Source organism: Zonotrichia albicollis, chromosome 24 (genome assembly GCF_047830755.1).
Source record: "Zonotrichia albicollis isolate bZonAlb1 chromosome 24, bZonAlb1.hap1, whole genome shotgun sequence".
NCBI classification, from domain to species: Eukaryota; Metazoa; Chordata; class Aves; order Passeriformes; family Passerellidae; genus Zonotrichia; species Zonotrichia albicollis.
The window spans coordinates 2,062,897-2,082,331 of record NC_133842.1 but is presented as its reverse complement, the minus strand read 5'-3'; the positions used below and the strand labels follow the sequence as shown (position 1 = coordinate 2,082,331).

General features: G+C 47.9%; 1 protein-coding gene and 1 long non-coding RNA gene across 21 annotated transcripts in view; one reads left to right on the top strand and one right to left on the bottom strand.

Moving 5' to 3' along the window:
- Positions 1–5,218: 5,218 nt before the first annotated feature.
- Positions 5,219–5,994, top strand: LOC141731611 (uncharacterized). Of its 4 annotated transcripts, none has more exons than XR_012583643.1 (3): positions 5,283–5,389; positions 5,582–5,880; positions 5,912–5,994. It is a non-coding gene; the product is annotated as an uncharacterized LOC141731611 (long non-coding RNA). The 4 variants fall into 4 exon arrangements; XR_012583644.1 differs by lacking the exon at positions 5,912–5,994 and having other exon boundaries at positions 5,582–5,695; positions 5,757–5,783; XR_012583645.1 differs by lacking the exon at positions 5,912–5,994 and having other exon boundaries at positions 5,219–5,349; positions 5,582–5,783.
- The window catches only part of ALDOA (aldolase, fructose-bisphosphate A), a 33,374-nt gene continuing 19,361 nt past the window's right edge, over positions 5,423–19,435 (bottom strand). For 2 of the 17 annotated variants that reach the window (XM_074558006.1, XM_074558014.1), the window contains 5 exons: positions 15,650–15,810; positions 14,672–14,755; positions 12,347–12,521; positions 8,336–8,535; positions 5,423–6,018 (listed from right to left, as the gene is read on the bottom strand). In XM_074558006.1, coding sequence (XP_074414107.1) covers positions 5,923–6,018; positions 8,336–8,535; positions 12,347–12,521; positions 14,672–14,755; positions 15,650–15,810 — 716 coding nt within the window. In that variant the 3' untranslated portion in view covers positions 5,423–5,922. Of the gene's footprint in view, positions 6,019–8,335; positions 8,536–8,975; positions 9,048–9,411; positions 9,570–10,190; positions 10,229–10,640; positions 10,726–11,068; positions 11,121–11,738; positions 11,791–12,216; positions 12,269–12,346; positions 12,522–14,671; positions 14,756–15,649; positions 15,811–19,435 lie in introns of those variants that run through there. The other 15 variants (XM_074558013.1, XM_074558008.1, XM_074558010.1 and 12 more) reach the window with 15 other exon arrangements.

Here is a 19,435-nt window from a genome sequence, read left to right as displayed (position 1 = left end):
CATATATTTTTTCATATATTTCAAATATTTCATTTTTTTTTCATATATTTTTTCATATATTTTTTCATATATTTTTTCATATTTTTTTCATATATTTCAAATATTTCATTTTTTTCATATATTTTTTTCATATATTTTTTCATATATGTTTTCATATTTTTTTCATATATTTTTTCATATTTTTTTCATATTTTTTCATATATTTTTTTCATATATATTTTTTTCATATATTTCAAATAGTTAATATTTTTTATATATTTTTTTCATATATTTTTTCATATATTTCAAATATTTCATATATTTTTTCATATATTTTTTTCATATATTTCAAATATTTCATATTTTTAATATATTTTTTCATATATTTTTTTCATTTTTCATATATTTTTTCATATATTTCATATATTTCATATATTTTTTTCATATATTTCAAATATTTCATTTTTTTCATATATTTTTTCATATATTTTTTCCATATATTTCAAATATTTCATTTTTTTAATATATTTTTTCATATATTTTTTTCATATATTTCAAATATTTCATATATTTTTTTCAGATATTTTTTCATCTATATTTTTTCATATATTTTATATATTTTTCATATATTTTTTTCATATATTTTTTCATATTTTTTCATATTTTTCATATATTTTTTTCATATATTTCAAATATTTCATTTTTTTTTTCATATATTTTTTTCATATATTTCAAATATTTCATTTTTTTTTCATATTTTTTTCATATATTTTTTTCATATATTTCAAATATTTCATTTTTTTTCATATATTTTTTCATATATTTTTTTCATATATTTCAAATATTTCATTTATTTTTCATATATTTTTTTCATATTTTTTTTCATATATTTTTTCATATATTTCAAATATTTCATATTTTTTTCATATATTTTTTTCTTTTTTTTTCATATATTTCAAATATTTCATTTTTTTCATATATTTTTTTCATATATTTTTTTCATATATTTCAAATATTTCATTTTTTTCATATATTTTTTTTCATATATTTTTTTCATATATTTTTTCATATATATTTTTTCATATATTTCAAATATTTCATATATTTTTTTCATATTTTTACTTCATATATTTCAAATATTTCATTTTTTTTTCATATATTTTTTCATATATTTTTTCATATATTTTTTCATATTTTTTCATATATTTTTTTCATATATTTTTTCATATATTTCAAATATTTCATTTTTTCATATTTTTTTCATATATTTTTCATATATTTTTTCATATATTTTTCATATATTTTTTCATATATTTTTCATATATTTTTTTCATATATTTTTTCATCTATTTCAAATATTTCATATTTTTTTCATATAGTTTTTTCATATATTTCAAATATTTCATTTTTTTAATATATTTTTTTCATATATTTTTTCATATATTTGAAATAGTTCATATTTTTTTCATATATTTTTTTCATATATTTTTTCATATATATTTTTCATATATTTCAAATAGTTCATATATTTTTTTCATATATTTTTTCATATATTTCAAATAGTTCATTTTTTTCATATATTTTTTCATATATTTCAAATATTTTTTTTCATATATTTTTTTCATATTTTTTTTCATATTTTTTTCATATACATTTTTTCATATATTTCAAATATTTCATATTTTTTTCATATATTTTTTTCATATATTTTTTTCATATATTTCAAATATTTCATATATTTTTTTCATATATTTCAAATATTTCTTTTTTTTTCATATTTTTTTTCATATATTTTTTTCATATATTTTTTCATATTTTTTCATATATTTTTTTCATACATATTTTTTTCATATATTTCAAATATTTCATTTTTTTTCATATATTTTTTCATATTTTTTCATATATTTTTTTCATATATTTCAAATATTTCATTTTTTTAATATATTTTTTTCATATATTTTTTTCATATATTTTTTCATATTTTTCATATATTTCATTTTTTTTCATATATTTTTTTCATATATTTCAAATATTTCATATATTTTTATATATTTTTTTCATTTATTTTTTTCATATTTTTTTCATATATTTTTTTCATATATTTTTTCATATATTTCAAATATTTCAATTTTTTTTCATATATTTTTTCATATATTTCAAATATTTCATTTTTTTTCATATATTTTTTTCATATATTTCAAATATTTCATATATTTTTTCATATATTTTTTTCATATGGTTAAACAACGCTTCCTTATTTCCAATGCAATCCCTGCCGGTGTGCGTTAAACCCCAATAACGCACAGCGCCCCGTTATTCACCTTTGACCTTCCCAGTATCTTGCCGGATAAACTTTCTGTGAACTTTCCCCCAATTTTGTTGTCAAATCACCCCAAAATCCACAAATGAGGTCAAACTTCCCCAAAACCCCCAAATTTGGGGTTAAACACCCCCAAATCCCCAAATTTTGTTGTCAAACAACCCCAAATCACCCCAAAACCCACAAATTTGAGGTCAAACTACCCCAAAATCCCCAAATTTGGAGTAAAATTTCCCCAAAATCCCCCAATTTTGTCGTCAAACAACCCCAAATCACCCCAAAATCCTCAAATTTTGTTGTCAAATCACCCCCAAACCACCCCAAAATCCCCAAATTTGGGGTAAAAATTTCCCCCAAAATCCTCAAATTTAGGATCAAACCACCCCAAAATCTCCAAATTTGGGGTAAAAATTTCCCCCAAAACCTCCAAATTTTGTTGTCAAATCGCCCCAAACCCACCCCAAAATCCCCAAATTTTGTTGTCAAACAACCCCAAAACCACCCCAAAATCCCCAAACTTGGGGTAAAAATTTCCCCCAAAATCCTCAAATTTAGGATCAAACCACCCCAAAATCCTCAAATTTTGTTGTCAAAAAACCCCAAACCCACCCCAAAATCCCCAAATTTGGGGTAAAATTTTCCCCCAAAATCCCAAATTTAGGATCAAATAACCCCAAAACCACCCCAAAATCCCCAAATTTGGGATTAAACCACCCCAAAATCCCCAAATTTTGTTGTCAAACCACCCCAAACCCACCCCAAAATCCCCAAATTTGGGGTAAAAATTTCCCCCCAAATACCAAATTACTCCAAATTTTTGGTGTAAAAATTTCCCAAAAATCCCACAATTTTGTTGTCAAATCACCCCAAAACCACCCCAAAATCCCCAAATTTGGGATTAAACCACCCCAAAACTTCCAAATTTTGTTGTCAAACCATCCCAAAACCACCCCAAAATCCTCAAATTTTGTTATCAAATCACCCCAAACCCACCCCAAAATCCCCAAATTTGGGGTAAAAATTTCCCCCAAAATCCCAAATTTAGGATCAAACCACCCCAAACTCCCCAAATTTGGGATTAAACACCCCAAAATCCCCAAATCTTGTTGTCAAACCATCCCAAAACCACCCCAAAATCCCAAATTTGGGATTAAACCCCCCCAAAATCCTCAAATTTTGTTGTCAAATCACCCCAAACCCACCCCAAAATCCCCAAATTTGGGGTAAAAATTTCCCCCAAAATCCCAAATTTAGGATCAAACCACCCCAAACCACCCCAAATTCCCAAATTTTGTTGTCAAAAAACCCCAAAATCCCCAAATTTGGGGTCCAATAAAAATTCCTGGAGCGTTTTGGGTTCATCCGAGACCTTTTATTGCTCTGGGGGGACAGCGAGGGACAGGGAGTGACCACTGAGTGACCACTGAGTGACCACAGGGTGACCACTGAGTGACCACAGGGTGACCACTGAGTGATCATAGAGTGACCACTGAGTGACCACTGAGTGACCACTGAGTGACCACAGGGTGACCACTGAGTGACCACAGGGAGTGACCACTGAGTGACCACTGAGTGACCACAGGGAGTGACCACTGAGTGACCACAGGGTGACCACAGGGTGACCACTGAGTGACCACTGAGTGACCACTGAGTGACCACAGAGTGACCACAGAGTGACCACTGAGTGACCACAGAGTGACCACAGAGTGACCACAGGGTGATCACTGAGTGACCACAGAGTGACCACAGAGTGACCACAGAGTGACCACTGAGTGACCACAGGGTGACCACTGAGTGACCACCGAGTGACCACAGAGTGACCACCGAGTGACCACTGAGTGACCACAGGGTGACCACTGAGTGACCACAGGGTGACCACAGGGTGACCACTGAGTGACCACAGAGTGACCACAGGGTGACCACTGAGTGACCACTGAGTGACCACAGAGTGACCACTGAGTGACCACAGGGAGTGACCACAGGGTGACCACTGAGTGACCACTGAGTGACCACAGAGTGACCACAGGGTGACCACAGGGTGACCACAGGATGGTCAGTGGTCAGCAGGAGGTCAGCAGGAGGTCAGGGGTCAGCAGAAGGTCAGCAGGAGGTCCATGGACGGTCAGCAGGTGGTCAGCAGATGGCCAGAGGGTGGTCAGCAGTGTCCAGCAGTGTCCAGCAGTGTCCAGCAGTGTCCAGCAGATGTCCATGGATGGTCAGTGATGTCCGTGGATGTCCATGGGTGGTCAGCAGGAGTGGTTGGATGGGGTGTCCAGCAGATGGCCATGGATGTCCAGCAGGTGGTCAGTGGGTGTCCATGGATGGTCAGGGGTGTCCATGGTGGTGATCAGTGATGGTCAGTGATGGTCAGTGATGTCCATGGTGGTCAGTGGGTGTCCAGGGGAGGTCCATGGTGGTCAGTGATGGTCAGTGATGGTCAGTGGTGTCCATGGTGGTCAGTGATGGTCGGTGGTGTCCATGGATGGTCAGTGTTGTCCAGGGGAGGTCCATGGATGGTCAGTGATGGATGGTCAGTGGTGTCCATGGTGGTCAGTGATGGTCAGTGGTGTCCATGGTGGTCAGTAGGCGTGGTTGGACACGAACAGGGACTCGCTGGGCAGTGGGTGTGGATGGATGGGGCGGTCAGTGATGGTCAGTGATGGTCAGTGACGGTCAGTGATGTCCATGGATGGTCAGTGGTGTCCATGATGGTCAGTGGTGTCCATGGTGGTCAGTGGTGTCCATGATGGTCAGTGATGTCCATGGATGGTCAGTGATGGTCGGTGATGGTCAGTGGTGTCCATGGTGGTCAGTGATGGTCAGTGATGGTCAGTGATGGTCAGTGGTGTCCATGGATGGTCAGTGGTGTCCATGGTGGTCAGTAGGCGTGGTTGGACACGAACAGGGACTCGCTGGGCAGTGGGTGTGGATGGACAGGGCAGTCAGTGGGTGTCCAGGGGAGGTCCATGGATGGTCAGTGATGGTCAGTGATGGTCAGTGGTGTCCATGGCTGGTCAGTGATGGTCAGTGATGGTCAGTGATGGTCAGTGGTGTCCATGGACGGTCAGTGGTGTCCATGGATGGTCAGGGGTGTCCATGGATGGTCAGTGGTGTCCATGGATGGTCAGTGGTGTCCATCTCTCAGTAGGCGTGGTTGGACACGAACAGGGACTCGCTGGGCAGTGGGTGTGGATGGATGGGGCGGTCAGTGATGGTCAGTGATGGTCAGTGATGGTCGGTGATGGTCAGTGATGGTCAGTGATGGTCAGTGATGTCCAGCAGATGTCCATCTCTCAGTAGGCGTGGTTGGACACGAACAGGGACTCGCTGGTTGGTGGGTGTGGATGGATGGGGCGGTCAGTGATGATGGTCAGTGATGGTCAGTGATGGTCAGTGGTGTCCGTGGATGGTCAGTGATGGTCAGTGATGGTCAGTGATGGTCAGTGATGTCCAGCAGATGTCCATCTCTCAGTAGGCGTGGTTGGACACGAACAGGGACTCGCTGGGCAGTGGGTGTGGATGGATGATGGGGCGGTCAGTGATGGTCGGTGATGGTCAGTGATGGTCAGTGATGGTCAGTGGTGTCCATGGCTGGTCAGTGATGTCCAGCAGATGTCCATCTCTCAGTAGGCGTGGTTGGACACGAACAGGGACTCGCTGGCCGCCGCCCCCGCGGTGCCACTGGGGGTGTACTTGCCCTGGCACGCCAGGGAGTTGGCCTGGGGACACAGGGACACGTTGGGGACATCGGGGACATTGGGGACATTGAGGGACATTGGGGACATTGAGGGACACAGGGACACGTTGGGGACATTGGGGACATTGGGGACACAGGGACACGTTGGGGACATCGGGGACATCGGGGACATCGGGGACATTGAGGGACACAGGGACATTGGGGACATTGGGGGACATTGGGGACATTGGGGACATTGGGGACATTGGGGACACAGGAACACGTTGGGGACATCGAGGACATTGAGGCACACGAGGTGTCACCCCCAAACCTCCTCCTGCCAACCCCACCACTGCCACAGCCTGGAACCCTCCATGTCCCCAAGGTGTCCCCAATGTCCCCAAGGTGTCCCCATTGTCCTCAAGACCCCAAATGTCCCTGAACTGTCCCCACCTCAATCTCCGAACCCACCTCAGATGTGGCTCCTCTGCTCCCGCCTCTCCATGGTCAACCCAACCCAACTCAAGGAACCCTACACCCCTCATGTCCCCAACGTCCCCAAGGTGTCCCCAATGTCCCCAAGGTGTCCCCAAGGTCCCCAAGACCCCAAACATCCCCACCTTGCCCTCTGAACCCTCCTTAGATGTGGCTCCCACCTCTCCATGGTCAACCCAACTCAAGGAACACCCCACACCCCTCATGTCCCCAACGTCCCCAAGGTGTCCCCAAGGTCCCCAAGGTCCCCAAGGTGTCCCCAAACATCCCCACCTCGCCCTCTGAACCCACCTTAGATGTGGCTCCCACCTCTCCATGGTCAACCCAACTCAAGGAACACCCCACACCCCTCATGTCCCCGAGGTCCCCAAGGTGTCCCCAAGGTGTCCCCAATGTCCCCAAGGTGTCCCCAAACATCCCCACCTCATTCTCTGAACCCACCTTAGATGTGGCTCCCACCTCTCCATGGTTGACCCAACCCAACTCAAGGAACACCCAACACCCCTCATGTCCCCGAGGTGTCCCCAAGGTGTCCCCAACGTCCCCAAGGTGTCCCCAAGGTCCCCAAGGTGTCCCCAATGTCCTAAAGACCCCAAATGTCCCTGAACTGTCCCCACCTCAATCTCCGAACCCACCTCAGATGTGGCTCCTACCTCTCCATGGTCAACTCAACCCAACTCAAGGAACACCCCACACCCCTCATGTCCCCAACGTCCCCAAGGTGTCCCCAACGTCCCCAAGACCCCAAACATCCCCACCTCACCCTCTGAACCCACCTCAGATGTGGCTCCTCTACTCCCAACCCAACCAACACCCAACACCCCCAAATCCCCCAAGACCCCACTGGTGTCCCCAAGGTCCCCAAGGTGTCCCCAAGGTCCCCAAGGTGTCCCCAAAGTCCCCAAGGCCCTAAACATCCCCACCTCGCCCTCTGAACCCTCCTTAGATGTGGCTCCCACCTCTCCATGGTCAACCCAACTCAAGGAACACCCCACACCCCTCATGTCCCCAATGTCCCCAAGGTGTCCCCAAGGTCCCCAAGGTGTCCACGAGGTCCCCAAGGTGTCCCCAAGGTCCCCAAGGTGTCCCCAAACATCCCCACCTCGCCCTCTGAACCCACCTCAGATGTGGCTCCTCTGCTCCCACCTCTCCATGGTTGACCCAACTCAAAGGACACCCAACACCCCCAAACCCCCAAGACCCCACTGGTGTCCCCAAGGTGTCCCCAAGGTGTCCCCAAACATCTCCACCTCACCCTCCGAACCCACCTCAGATGTGGCTCCTCTGCTCCCAACCCAACCAACACCCAACACCCCCAAACCCCCAAGACCCCACTGGTGTCCCCAAGGTCCCCAAGGTGTCCCCAAGGTCCCCAAGGTGTCCCCAACGTCCTCAAGGTGTCCCCAATGTCCCCAAGACCCCAAACATCTCCACCTCACCCTCTGAACCCACCTCAGATGTGGCTCCTCTGCTCCCAACCCAACCAACACTGAACACCCCCAAATCCCCAAGACCCCACTGGTGTCCCCAAGGTGTCCCCAAGGTGTCCCCAAGGTGTCCCCAAACATCCTCACCTCACCCTCTGAACCCACCTCAGATGTGGCTCCCACCTCTCCATGGTCAACCCAAGGAACACCCAACATCCCCAAGACTCCTCAATGTCCCCAATGTCCCCAAGGTGTCCCCAATGTCCCCAAGGGGTCCCCAAGGTGTCCCCAAACATCTCCACCTCATTCTCTGAACCCTCCTTAGATGTGGCTCCTACCTCTCCATGGTCAACCCAACCCAACTCAAGGAACACCCCACACCCCTCATGTCCCCGAGGTCCCCAAGGTGTCCCCGAGGTGTCCCCAGGTGCCACCTACCAGGGCTCTCTTGACGTACTCCTCCTGGGCCGCCTTGGTGTTGTCCTTCTTGCCGCCCCAGGCCTTGAGGGCCGAGGCCTGCAGGGCGCGGCCGTACGAGAAGGTCAGCGCCCAGGGCCGCGGCAGCGGGCACCGGTTGATGGCGTTCAGGTTGATGGAGGCCTCCTCCTCGCTCTGGCCACCCGACAGGAACGTGATCCCTGGGGGAACATTGAGGGGACATGGGGACATTGAGGTGACACCGTCAGGACAGCCTGGGGACAGCCAGAGAGCTCAGGGACATGGATATGGCACAGGGACATTGGGGACATTGGGGACATTGGGGACAGCGGTTGGTGGCATTGAGGTTGATGGAGGCTCCTCCTCGCTCTGGCCACCCGACAGGAACGTGATCCCTGGGGGGACATCGAGGGGACACTGTGACACCAGCCTGGGGACACTGGGACAGCCTGGGGACAGCCAGAGAGCTCAGGGACACTGGAGACACTGGGGACATTGGGGACATTGGGGACAGCGGTTGGTGGCACTGAGGTTGATGGAGGCTCCTCCTCACTCTGGCCACCCGACAGGAATGTGATCCCTGATTGGGGACATGGGGACATCACTGTGACATCACTGTGACACTGTTAGAACAGTCTGGGGACATTCAGATAGCTCAGGGACATTGGGAACATTGGGGACACCGGTTGATGGCGTTCAGGTTGATGGAGGCTCCTCCTCACTCTGGCCACCCGACAGGAACGTGATCCCTGATTGGGGACATGGGGACATCAGCCTGGGGACATTCAGATAGCTCAGGGACATTGGGGACATTGGGGACAGCGGTTGGTGGCACTGAGGTTGATGGAGGCTCCTCCTCGCTCTGGCCACCCGACAGGAACGTGATCCCTGGGGGGACATTGAGGGGACACTGTGACACCAGCCTGGGGACAGCCAGATAGGCCAGACACAGCTCAGGGACATTGGGGACATTGGGGACAGCGGTTGGTGGCACTGAGGTTGATGGAGGCTCCTCCTCGCTCTGGCCACCCGACAGGAACGTGATCCCTGGGGGGACACCAAAGGGACATGGGGACATTGAGGTGACACCATCAGGACAGCCTGGGGACACTCAGATAGCTCAGGGACATGGACATGGCACAGGGACACTGGGGACATTGGGGACAGTGGTTGGTGGCGTTCAGGTTGATGGAGGCCTCCTCCTCGCTCTGGCCACCCGACAGGAACGTGATCCCTGGGGGGACACCAAAGGGACATGGGGACATTGAGGTGACACTGTTAGAACAGTCTGGGGACACTCAGATAGCTCAGGGACATTGGGGACATTGGGGACAGCGGTTGATGGCACCGAGGTTGATGGAGGCTCCTCCTCGCTCTGGCCACCCGACAGGAACGTGATCCCTGGGGGGACACGGGGACATCAGCCTGGGGACAGTGGGATGGCTCAGGGACACTGGAGACACTGGGGACACTGGGGACATTGGGGACAGCGGTTGGTGGCACTGAGGTTGATGGAGGCTCCTCCTCGCTCTGACCCCTGACAGGAACGTGATCCCTGGGGGGACACCGAGGGGACATGGGGACATTGAGGTGACACCATGAGAACATCAGAATAAAGCAGGAATGGCTCAGACACAGCTCAGGGACATTGGGGACATTGGGGACATTGGGGACAGTGGTTGGTGGCACTGAGGTTGATGGAGGCTCCTCCTCGCTCTGACCCCTGACAGGAACGTGATCCCTGATTGGGGACACTGAGGTGACACCAGCCTGGGGACACTGGGATGGCTCAGGGACATGGATATGGCACAGGGACATTGGGGACAGCAGTTGATGGCGTTCAGGTTGATGGAGGCTCCTCCTCGCTCTGGCCACCCGACAGGAACGTGATCCCTGGGGGAACACGGGGACATCAGCCTGGGGACACTGGGATGGCTCAGGGACACTGGGGACATTGGGGACAGCGGTTGGTGGCACTGAGGTTGATGGAGGCTCCTCCTCGCTCTGGCCACCCGACAGGAACGTGATCCCTGGGGGGACATGGGGACATTGAGGTGACACCATCAGGAGAGCCTGGGGACATTGGGATGGCTCAGGGACATGGATATGGCACAGGGACATTGGGGACAGCGGTTGGTGGCACTGAGGTTGATGGAGGCTCCTCCTCACTCTGACCACCCGACAGGAACGTGATCCCTGAGGGGACATCGAGGGGACACCATCAGGAGAGCCTGGGGACAGTGGGACAGCCTGGGGACACTCAGATAGCTCAGGGACACTGGAGACACTGGACACATTGGGGACATTGGGGACATTGGGGACAGCGGTTGGTGGCGTTCAGGTTGATGGAGGCTCCTCCTGGCTCTGGCCACCCGACAGGAACGTGATCCCTGGGGGGACACCAAAGGGACATGGGGACATCAGCCTGGGGACACTGGGACAGCCTGGGGACAGCCAGAGAGCTCAGGGACACTGGAGACATTGGGGACACTGGAGACATTGGGGACATTGGGGACATTGGGGACAGCGGTTGGTGGCACTGAGGTTGATGGAGGCTCCTCCTCGCTCTGACCCCTGACAGGAACGTGATCCCTGATTGGGGACACTGAGGTGACACTGGGGTGACACTGACCGGGCACAGCGGGTGGCACCGTCCTCCTCAGAGCAGTGACCGTTGCCATGGCACAGTGACAGTGACAGTGACAATGACAATGACACACAGGTGACACTGACCGGGCACGGCGGGTGGCACGGTCCGGCGCAGCGCGGTGACCGTTGCCATGGCACAGTGACAGTGACAGTGACAATGACAATAACACAATAACAGTGACAATAACAGTGACAATAACAGTGACAATAACAATGACAATGACAATGACAATGACAGTGACAATGACACAGGTGACAATGACACTGACCTGGCACAGCAGGTGGCACAGTCCTGCGCAGCGCGGTGACCGTTGCCATGGCACAGTGACAGTGACAATGACAATGACAATAACACAATAACACAATCACAATGACACAGAGGTGACAATGACAATGACAATGACAATGACAATGACAATGACACAGAGGTGACAATGACACTGACCTGGCACAGCAGGTGGCACGGTCCGTCGCAGCGCGGTGACCGTTGCCATGGCACAGTGACAGTGACAGTGACACAGTGACAATGGCACAATGACAATGACACACAGGTGACACACAGGTGACACACAGGTGACACTGACCGGGCACGGCGGGTGGCACGGTGCGGCGCAGCGCGGTGACCGTTGCCATGGCACAGTGACAGTGACACAATAACAATAACACAATGACAATGACAATGACACAATGACACAGGTGACACACAGGTGACAATGACAATGACAATGACAATGACAATGACAATGACACTGACCGGGCACGGCGGGCGGCACCGTCCGGCGCAGCGCGGTGACCGTTGCCATGGCACAGTGACAGTGACAGTGACAGTGACAATAACACAATAACAATGACACAGAGGTGACAATGACAGTGACACTGACCTGGCACGGCGGGTGGCACGGTGCGGCGCAGCGCGGTGACCGTTGCCATGGCACAGTGACAGTGACAGTGACAGTGACAATAACACAATAACAATGACAATGACAATGACAGTGACACTGACCTGGCACGGCGGGTGGCACGGTGCGGCGCAGCGCGGTGACCGTTGCCATGGCACAGTGACAGTGACAATAACACAATGACACACAGGTGACAGTGACACTGACCTGGCACAGCAGGTGGCACTGTCCTGCGCAGCGCGGTGACCGTTGCCATGGCACAGTGACAGTGACAGTGACAATGACAATAACAATGACAATGACAATGACAATGACAATGACAATGACACTGACCGGGCACAGCAGGTGGCACGGTGCGGCGCAGCGCGGTGACCGTTGCCATGGCACACAATGACAGTGACAATGACACAGGTGACAATGACAGTGACACTGACACACAGGTGACAATGACAATGACACTGACCTGGCACAGCAGGTGGCACAGTCCGTCGCAGCGCGGTGACCGTTGCCATGGCGATCTCCTCGGGGCTGTACTTGGTGGCACAGGCGTGTCCCGCTGTCACCATGTTGGGCTTCAGCAGCGTCCCCTCGAGGTACACGTGGTGGTCACTGAGCGCCTTGTACACGGCAGCGAGGACCTGGGGACAGTGGGGACATTGGGGACACTGGGGACATTGGGGACATTGGGGACATTGGGGACATTGGGGACATCAATGGGGACATCATTGGGGACATTGGGACATTGGTCACTGAGCGCCTTCTACACCGCGGCCAGCACCTGGGGACAGAGGGACATTGGGGACATTGGGGACATTGGGGACATCATTGGGGACACTGGGGACACATGGTGACATCACTGGTGTCCCCTCGAGGTACACGTGGTGGTCACTGAGCGCCTTGTACACGGCAGCAAGGACCTGGGGACATGGGGACATCAATGGGGACATCAATGGGGATATTGGGGACATTGGGGACATCATTGGGACATTGGGACATTGGGGACATTGGGACATTGGGGACACATGGTGACATCATTGGTGTCCCCTCGAGGTACACGTGGTGGTCACTGAGCGCCTTGTACACGGCGGCCAGGACCTGGGGGTGACATGGGGACATTGGGGACATTGGGGACATGGGGACATCAATGGGGACACAGGGTGACATCACTGGTGTCCCCTCGAGGTACACGTGGTGGTCACTGAGCGCCTTGTACACGGCAGCAAGGACCTGGGGACATGGGGACATCAATGGGGACATCAATGGGGATATTGGGGACATTGGGGACATCATTGGGACATTGGGACATTGGGGACATTGGGACATTGGGGACACATGGTGACATCATTGGTGTCCCCTCGAGGTACACGTGGTGGTCACTGAGCGCCTTGTACACGGCGGCGAGGACCTGGGGACATTGGTGACATTGGGGACATTGGGGACATTGGGGATATTGGGGACATCACTGGGGACATGGGGGACATCATTGGGGACACCATTGGGGACATCACTGGGGACATCACTGGGGACATTGGGGGACATTGGGGACACTGGGGACATTGGGACATTGGGGACATTGGGGGGCATTGGGGACATCATTGGGGACATTGGGGACATTGGGACACCATTGGGGACATTGGGGACATCATTGGGGACATTGGGGGGCATTGGGGACATCATTGGGGACGTCATTGGGGACATCTGGGGACATTGGGGACATTGGGGGACATTGGGACATTGGGGGACATTGGGGACATCATTGGGGACACCATTGGGGACATTGGGACATTGGGGACACCATTGGGGACACCATTGGGGACATTGGGGACACCATTGGGGACACCATTGGGGACACCATTGGGGACATTGGGGACATTGGGGACATTGGGGGACATTGGGGACATTGGGGACACCATTGGGACATTGGGAACATTTGAGGACGTTGGGAATATTGGGGACATTGGGAACACCACTGGGGACCTTGGGGACATTTGGGGACATTGGGACATTGGGGACATTGGGGACATCATTGGGGACATTGGGGACATCATTGGGGACATCAATGGGGACATTGGGGGACATTGGGGACATTGGGGATATTGGGGACACCATTGGGGACATTGGGGACACTGGGGACACTGGGGACATCATTGGGGACATCATTGGGGACACCATTGGGGACATTGGGGACACCATTGGGACATTGGGGACATCATTGGGGACACTGGGGACATCAATGGGGACATCATTGGGGACATCATTGGGGACACTGGTCACTGAGCGCCTTGTACATGGCGGCCAGCACCTGGGGGGGACATGGGGACATCATTGGGGACATTGGGGACATTGGGGACACCATTTGGGACATCACTGGGGACATTGGGGACATCATTGGGGACACCACTGGGGACATTGGGGACACTGGGGACACTGGGGACATCACTGGGGACATTGGGGACATCATTGGGACATTGGGGACATTGGGGACATTGGGGACACCATTGGGGACATCTGGGGACATTGGGGACATCATTGGGGACACCATTGGGACACATGGTGACATCAATGGGGACACCACTGGGGACATTGGGGGGACACTGGGGACATTGGGGACATTGGGGACATTGGGGACATTGGGGACATTGTCACCAAACCCCATCCAGATGCCACCAAACCCCCTCAGATGTCACCTCCAGGTGTCACCAAACCCTCTGGAGATGTCACCAAACCCCCTCAGGTGTCCCCTCCCGGTGTCCCCCCGCCCCTGGGGACAGCGCGGGGTGGCACCGACCTTCTCGGTGACGTACTGGCACGTCTTGAGGTCGTGGTCACCGTCGGGGAGGATCTCGGGCTCCACGATGGGGACAATGCCGTTCTGGGGACACGGTGGGGACATGTCAGCCACCAGGGGACATCGGGGACAGCGGGGACATCGGGGACATGTCAGCCACCAGGGGACATTTGGGGACATTGGGGACATTGGGGACATCGGGGACATGTCAGCCACCAGGGGACATTGGGGACATCGGGGACATTGGGGACATTGGGGACATTGGGGACAGCGGGGGACATTGGGGACATCACAGCAGGAGGGGAGCCCAGGGCACTGAGGTGCCACCAAACCCTGTCCAGGTGCCACCAAAGCCTCTCCAGATGAACCAAACCCAGCCTGGGTGTCACCAAACATCCCTAAGTGCCACCAAACCCTTCCTAGATGCCACCAAACCTGGTCTAGATGTCCCCAAATCTTCTGTAAGTGCCACCAAACCCTCTCCAGATGTCACCAAACCCCCTCTAGATGCCACCAAACCCTTTCTAGATGCCACCAAATCCTGTGTAGATGCCACCAAACCCCCTCTTGATCCATTAAACCCTCTCCAAGTGCCACCATACCTGGTTTAGATGCCACCAAACCATCCTTAAGTGCCACCAAACCCCCTCTAGATGCCACCAAACCCCCTCTAGATGCCACCAAACCATCCCTAAGTGCCACCAAACCCTCTCTAGATGCCACCAAATGTGGTCTAGATCCTTTAAACCCCCTCCAGATGCCACCAAACCCTTCCTAGATGCCACCAAACCTTTTCCAGGTTCCACCAAACCCCCTCTAGATGCCACCAAACCCCCTCCAGATCCATTAAAACCTCTCCAGATGCCACCAAACCCCCTCCAGATGCCACCTGTCGGTGTCCCCTGCCCTGCCGCTCCCTGCCCGCCCCCTTGGGGACCCTTGGGGACAGTGTGTGACAGTTTTGGGGACAGTGGTGACCTGCTGGCAGATGCTGGCGTAGCGCGCCAGCACGTTGGCGTTCTCCAGCACCGCCAGGCGCGTGGGCGTGTGCGCCGTGATCTTGAGCACGCAGCGCCACTTGGCAAAGTCAGCGCCGTCCTTCTTGTACTGGGCACAGCGCTCCATCAGCCCGTCCAGCCCTGGGGACATTGGAGGGGACACCGAGGGGAAAAATTGGGGAAAAAAAATGGAGAAAGAACGGTGAAAAAATGAGGAAAATCGGTGGAAAAATGAGGAAAATCGGTGAAAAAATGGGGAAAATCGGTGAAAAAATGGGGAAAATCGGTGGAAAAATGGGGAAAATCGGTGGAAAAATGGGGAAAATCGGTGGAAAAATGAGGAAGGTCGGTGGAGAATTGAGAAAAAAATGGTGGAGAATTGGGAAAATGGGATTGGGGACATTGGGGACATTGGGGATGTTGGGGACATTGAGAAAAAATTTAGAATAAAATTGGAGAAAATTTGAGAAAAAAATGGTGAAAAAATGAGGAAAATCGGTGGAAATTTGAGAAAACAATGGTGGAGAATTGGGGAAAATGGGATTGGGGACATTGGGGACATTGGGGACACGGAGGGGACGTGGAGAGAAAATTTGGGAAAAAATCGGAGAAAATTTGAGAAAAATCGGTGGAAATTTGAGAAAACAATGGTGGAAAATTGGGAAAAAATGCGATTGGGGACATTGGGGACATTGAGGACATTGGGGACATTGGGGACATTGGTGGGGACATCAAGGAAAAAAATTGGGAAAAAAAATGGAGAAAGAACGGTGAAAAAATGAGGAAAAACGGTGAAAAAACGAGAAAAAACGGAGGAAATTTGAGAAAAAATGGTGGAAAATTGGGGAAAATGGGATTGGGGACATTGGGGACATTGGGGATGTTGGGGACATTGGGGACATTGAGAAAAAATTTGGAATAAAATTGGAGAAAATTTGAGAAAAAACGGTGAAAAAATGAGGAAAAATGGTGGAAAAATGAGGAAGATCAGTGGAGAATTGGGGAAAATGGGATTGGGGACATTGGGGACATTGGGGACATTGGGGACATTGGGGACATTGGGGACATTGGGGACATCAGTGGGGACATTGAGAAAAAATTTGGAAAAAAATCGGAGAAAAAACGGTGAAAAAACGAGGAAAATCGGTGGAAATTTGAGAAAACAATGGTGGAAAATTGGGAAAAATGGGATTGGGGACATTGAGAAAAAATGGGGGAAAATTTGGGAAAAAAAATTGGAGAAAATTTGAGAAAAAAATGGTGGAAAAATTGGAAAAAAATAGGAAAAAATCGGACGAAAAATGGGGAAAAAAGGTGGAAAATTGGGAAAAATGGATTGGGGACATTGAGAAAAATGGGGGAAAATTTGGGAAAAAATTGGAGAAAATTCGAGAAAAAATGGTGAAAAAATGGGGAAAATTGGCAGAAATTTGAGAAAAAAATTGTGGAAAAATTGGAAAAAATCGGATAAAAAATGGGGAAAAAAGGTGGAAAATTGGGAAAAAATGGATTTCGGGACATTGGGAAAAAATGGGTGGGAAAAGGGGAAAATTGGAATTGGGGACATTTGAGGACATTGAGAAAAAAATTGGAAAAAAATGGAGAAAATTCGAGAAAAAAATGGTGAAAAAATGAGGAAAAACAGTGAAAAAATGAGGAAAATTGGTGGAAATTTGAGGAAAAAATGGTGGAAAATTGGGAAAAAGGGGATTGGGGACATTGAGAAAAAATGGGGGAAAATTTGGGGAAAAAAATTGGAGAAAATTTGAGAAAAAAAATGGGGGAAATTGGTGGAAATTTGAGAAAAAATGGTGAAAAAATTGGAAAAAAATAGGAAAAAATCGGACGAAAAATGGGGAAAAAAGGTGGAAAATTGGGAAAAATGGATTGGGGACATTGGGAAAAAATGGGTGGGAAAAGGGAAAATTGGGATTGGGGACATTGAGAAAAAAATTGGAAAAAAATTGGAGAAAATTTGAGAAAAATCAGTGAAAAAATGAGGAAAAACGGTGGAAAAATGAGGAAAATCGGTGAAAAATTAAGAAAAAAATGGTGGAAATTGGGGAAAATGGGATTGGGGACATTGGGGACACTGAGGACCTTTGGGGACATTGGGGGACATTGAGAAAAAAATCTGGAAAAAAATTGGAGAAAATTTGAGAAAAATCGGTGAAAAAATGAGGAAAATCGGTGGAGAATTGAGAAAAAAATGGTGGAAAATTGGGAAAAAATGGGATTGAGGACATTGAGGACATTGAGGACATTGGGGATATTGGGGACATCAGCGGGGACATGGAGGAAAAAATTGGGAAAAAATCGGTGAAAAAACGGTGAAAAAATGAGGAAAATCGGAGGAAATTTGAGAAAAAAAAGGTGGAAAATTGGGGAAAAAATGGGATTGGGGACATTGGGGACATTGGGGACATTGGGGACATTGAGGACACGGAGGGGACGTGGAGAGAAAATTTGGGAAAAAATTGGAGAAAGAACGGTGAAAAAACGAGAAAAAACGGTGGAAAAATGAGGAAGATTGGTGAAAAAACGAGAAAAAACGGAGGAAATTTGAGAAAAAAATGGGTGGAGAATTGGGGAAAAAAGGGATTGGGGACATTGGGGACATTGGGGATGTTGGGGACATTGGGGGACATTGAGAAAAAATTTGGAATAAAATTGGAGAAAATTTGAGAAAAATCGGTGAAAAAATGAGGAAGATTGGTGGAGAATTGGGGAAAAAATGGGATTGGGGACATTGGGGACATTGGGGACATTGGGGATGTTGGGACTGGGGACATTGGGGATATTGGAGGGGACATCGGAGGGGACATGGAGGGGACGTAGAGAGAAAAATTTGGGAAAAAATCGGAGAAAAAACGGTGAAAAAACGAGAAAAAAAAGTGAAAAAATAAGGAAAATTGGTGAAAAAACGAGAAAAAACGGAGGAAATTTGAGAAAAAAATGGTGGAAAATTGGGGAAAATGGGATTGGGGACATTGGGGACATTGAGAAAAAATGGGGGAAAATTGGAGAAAAAAAGGTGAAAAAATTGGAAAAAAATAGGAAAAAATCAGACAAAAAATGGGGAAAAAAGGTGGAAAATTGGGAAAAATGGATTGGGGACATTGGGAAAAAATGGGTGGGAAAAGGGAAAAATTGGGATTGGGGACATTGGGGACATTGGGGATATTGAGAAAAAAATTGGAAAAAAATTGGAGAAAATTTGAGAAAAAAATGGTGAAAAAACGAGAAAAAACAGTGAAAAAAAGAGGAAAATCGGTGAAAAAATGAGGAAGATTGGTGGAGAATTGGGGAAAAAATGGGATTGGGGACATTGGGGACATTGGGGACATTGGGGATGTTGGGGATGTTGGGGACATTGGGGACATTGGGGACACAGAGGGGACGTGGAGGAAAAAATTGGGAAAAAAAATGGAGAAAAACGGTGAAAAACGAGAAAAAACGGTGGAAAAATGAGGAAAAATGGTGAAAAAATGAGGAAGATCAGTGGAGAATTGGGGAAAATGGGATTGGGGACATTGAGAAAAAATGGGGGAAAATTTGGGAAAAAATGGTGAAAAAAATGGGCAAAATTGGCAGAAATTTGAGAAAAAAATGGTGAAAAAATGAGAAAAAACAGTGAAAAAAAGAGGAAAATCGGTGAAAAAATGAGGAAGATCGGTGGAGAATTGGGAAAAAATGGGATTGGGGACATTGAGGACATTGGGGATGTTGGGGGTGTTGGGGACATTGGGGACATTGAGAAAAAATT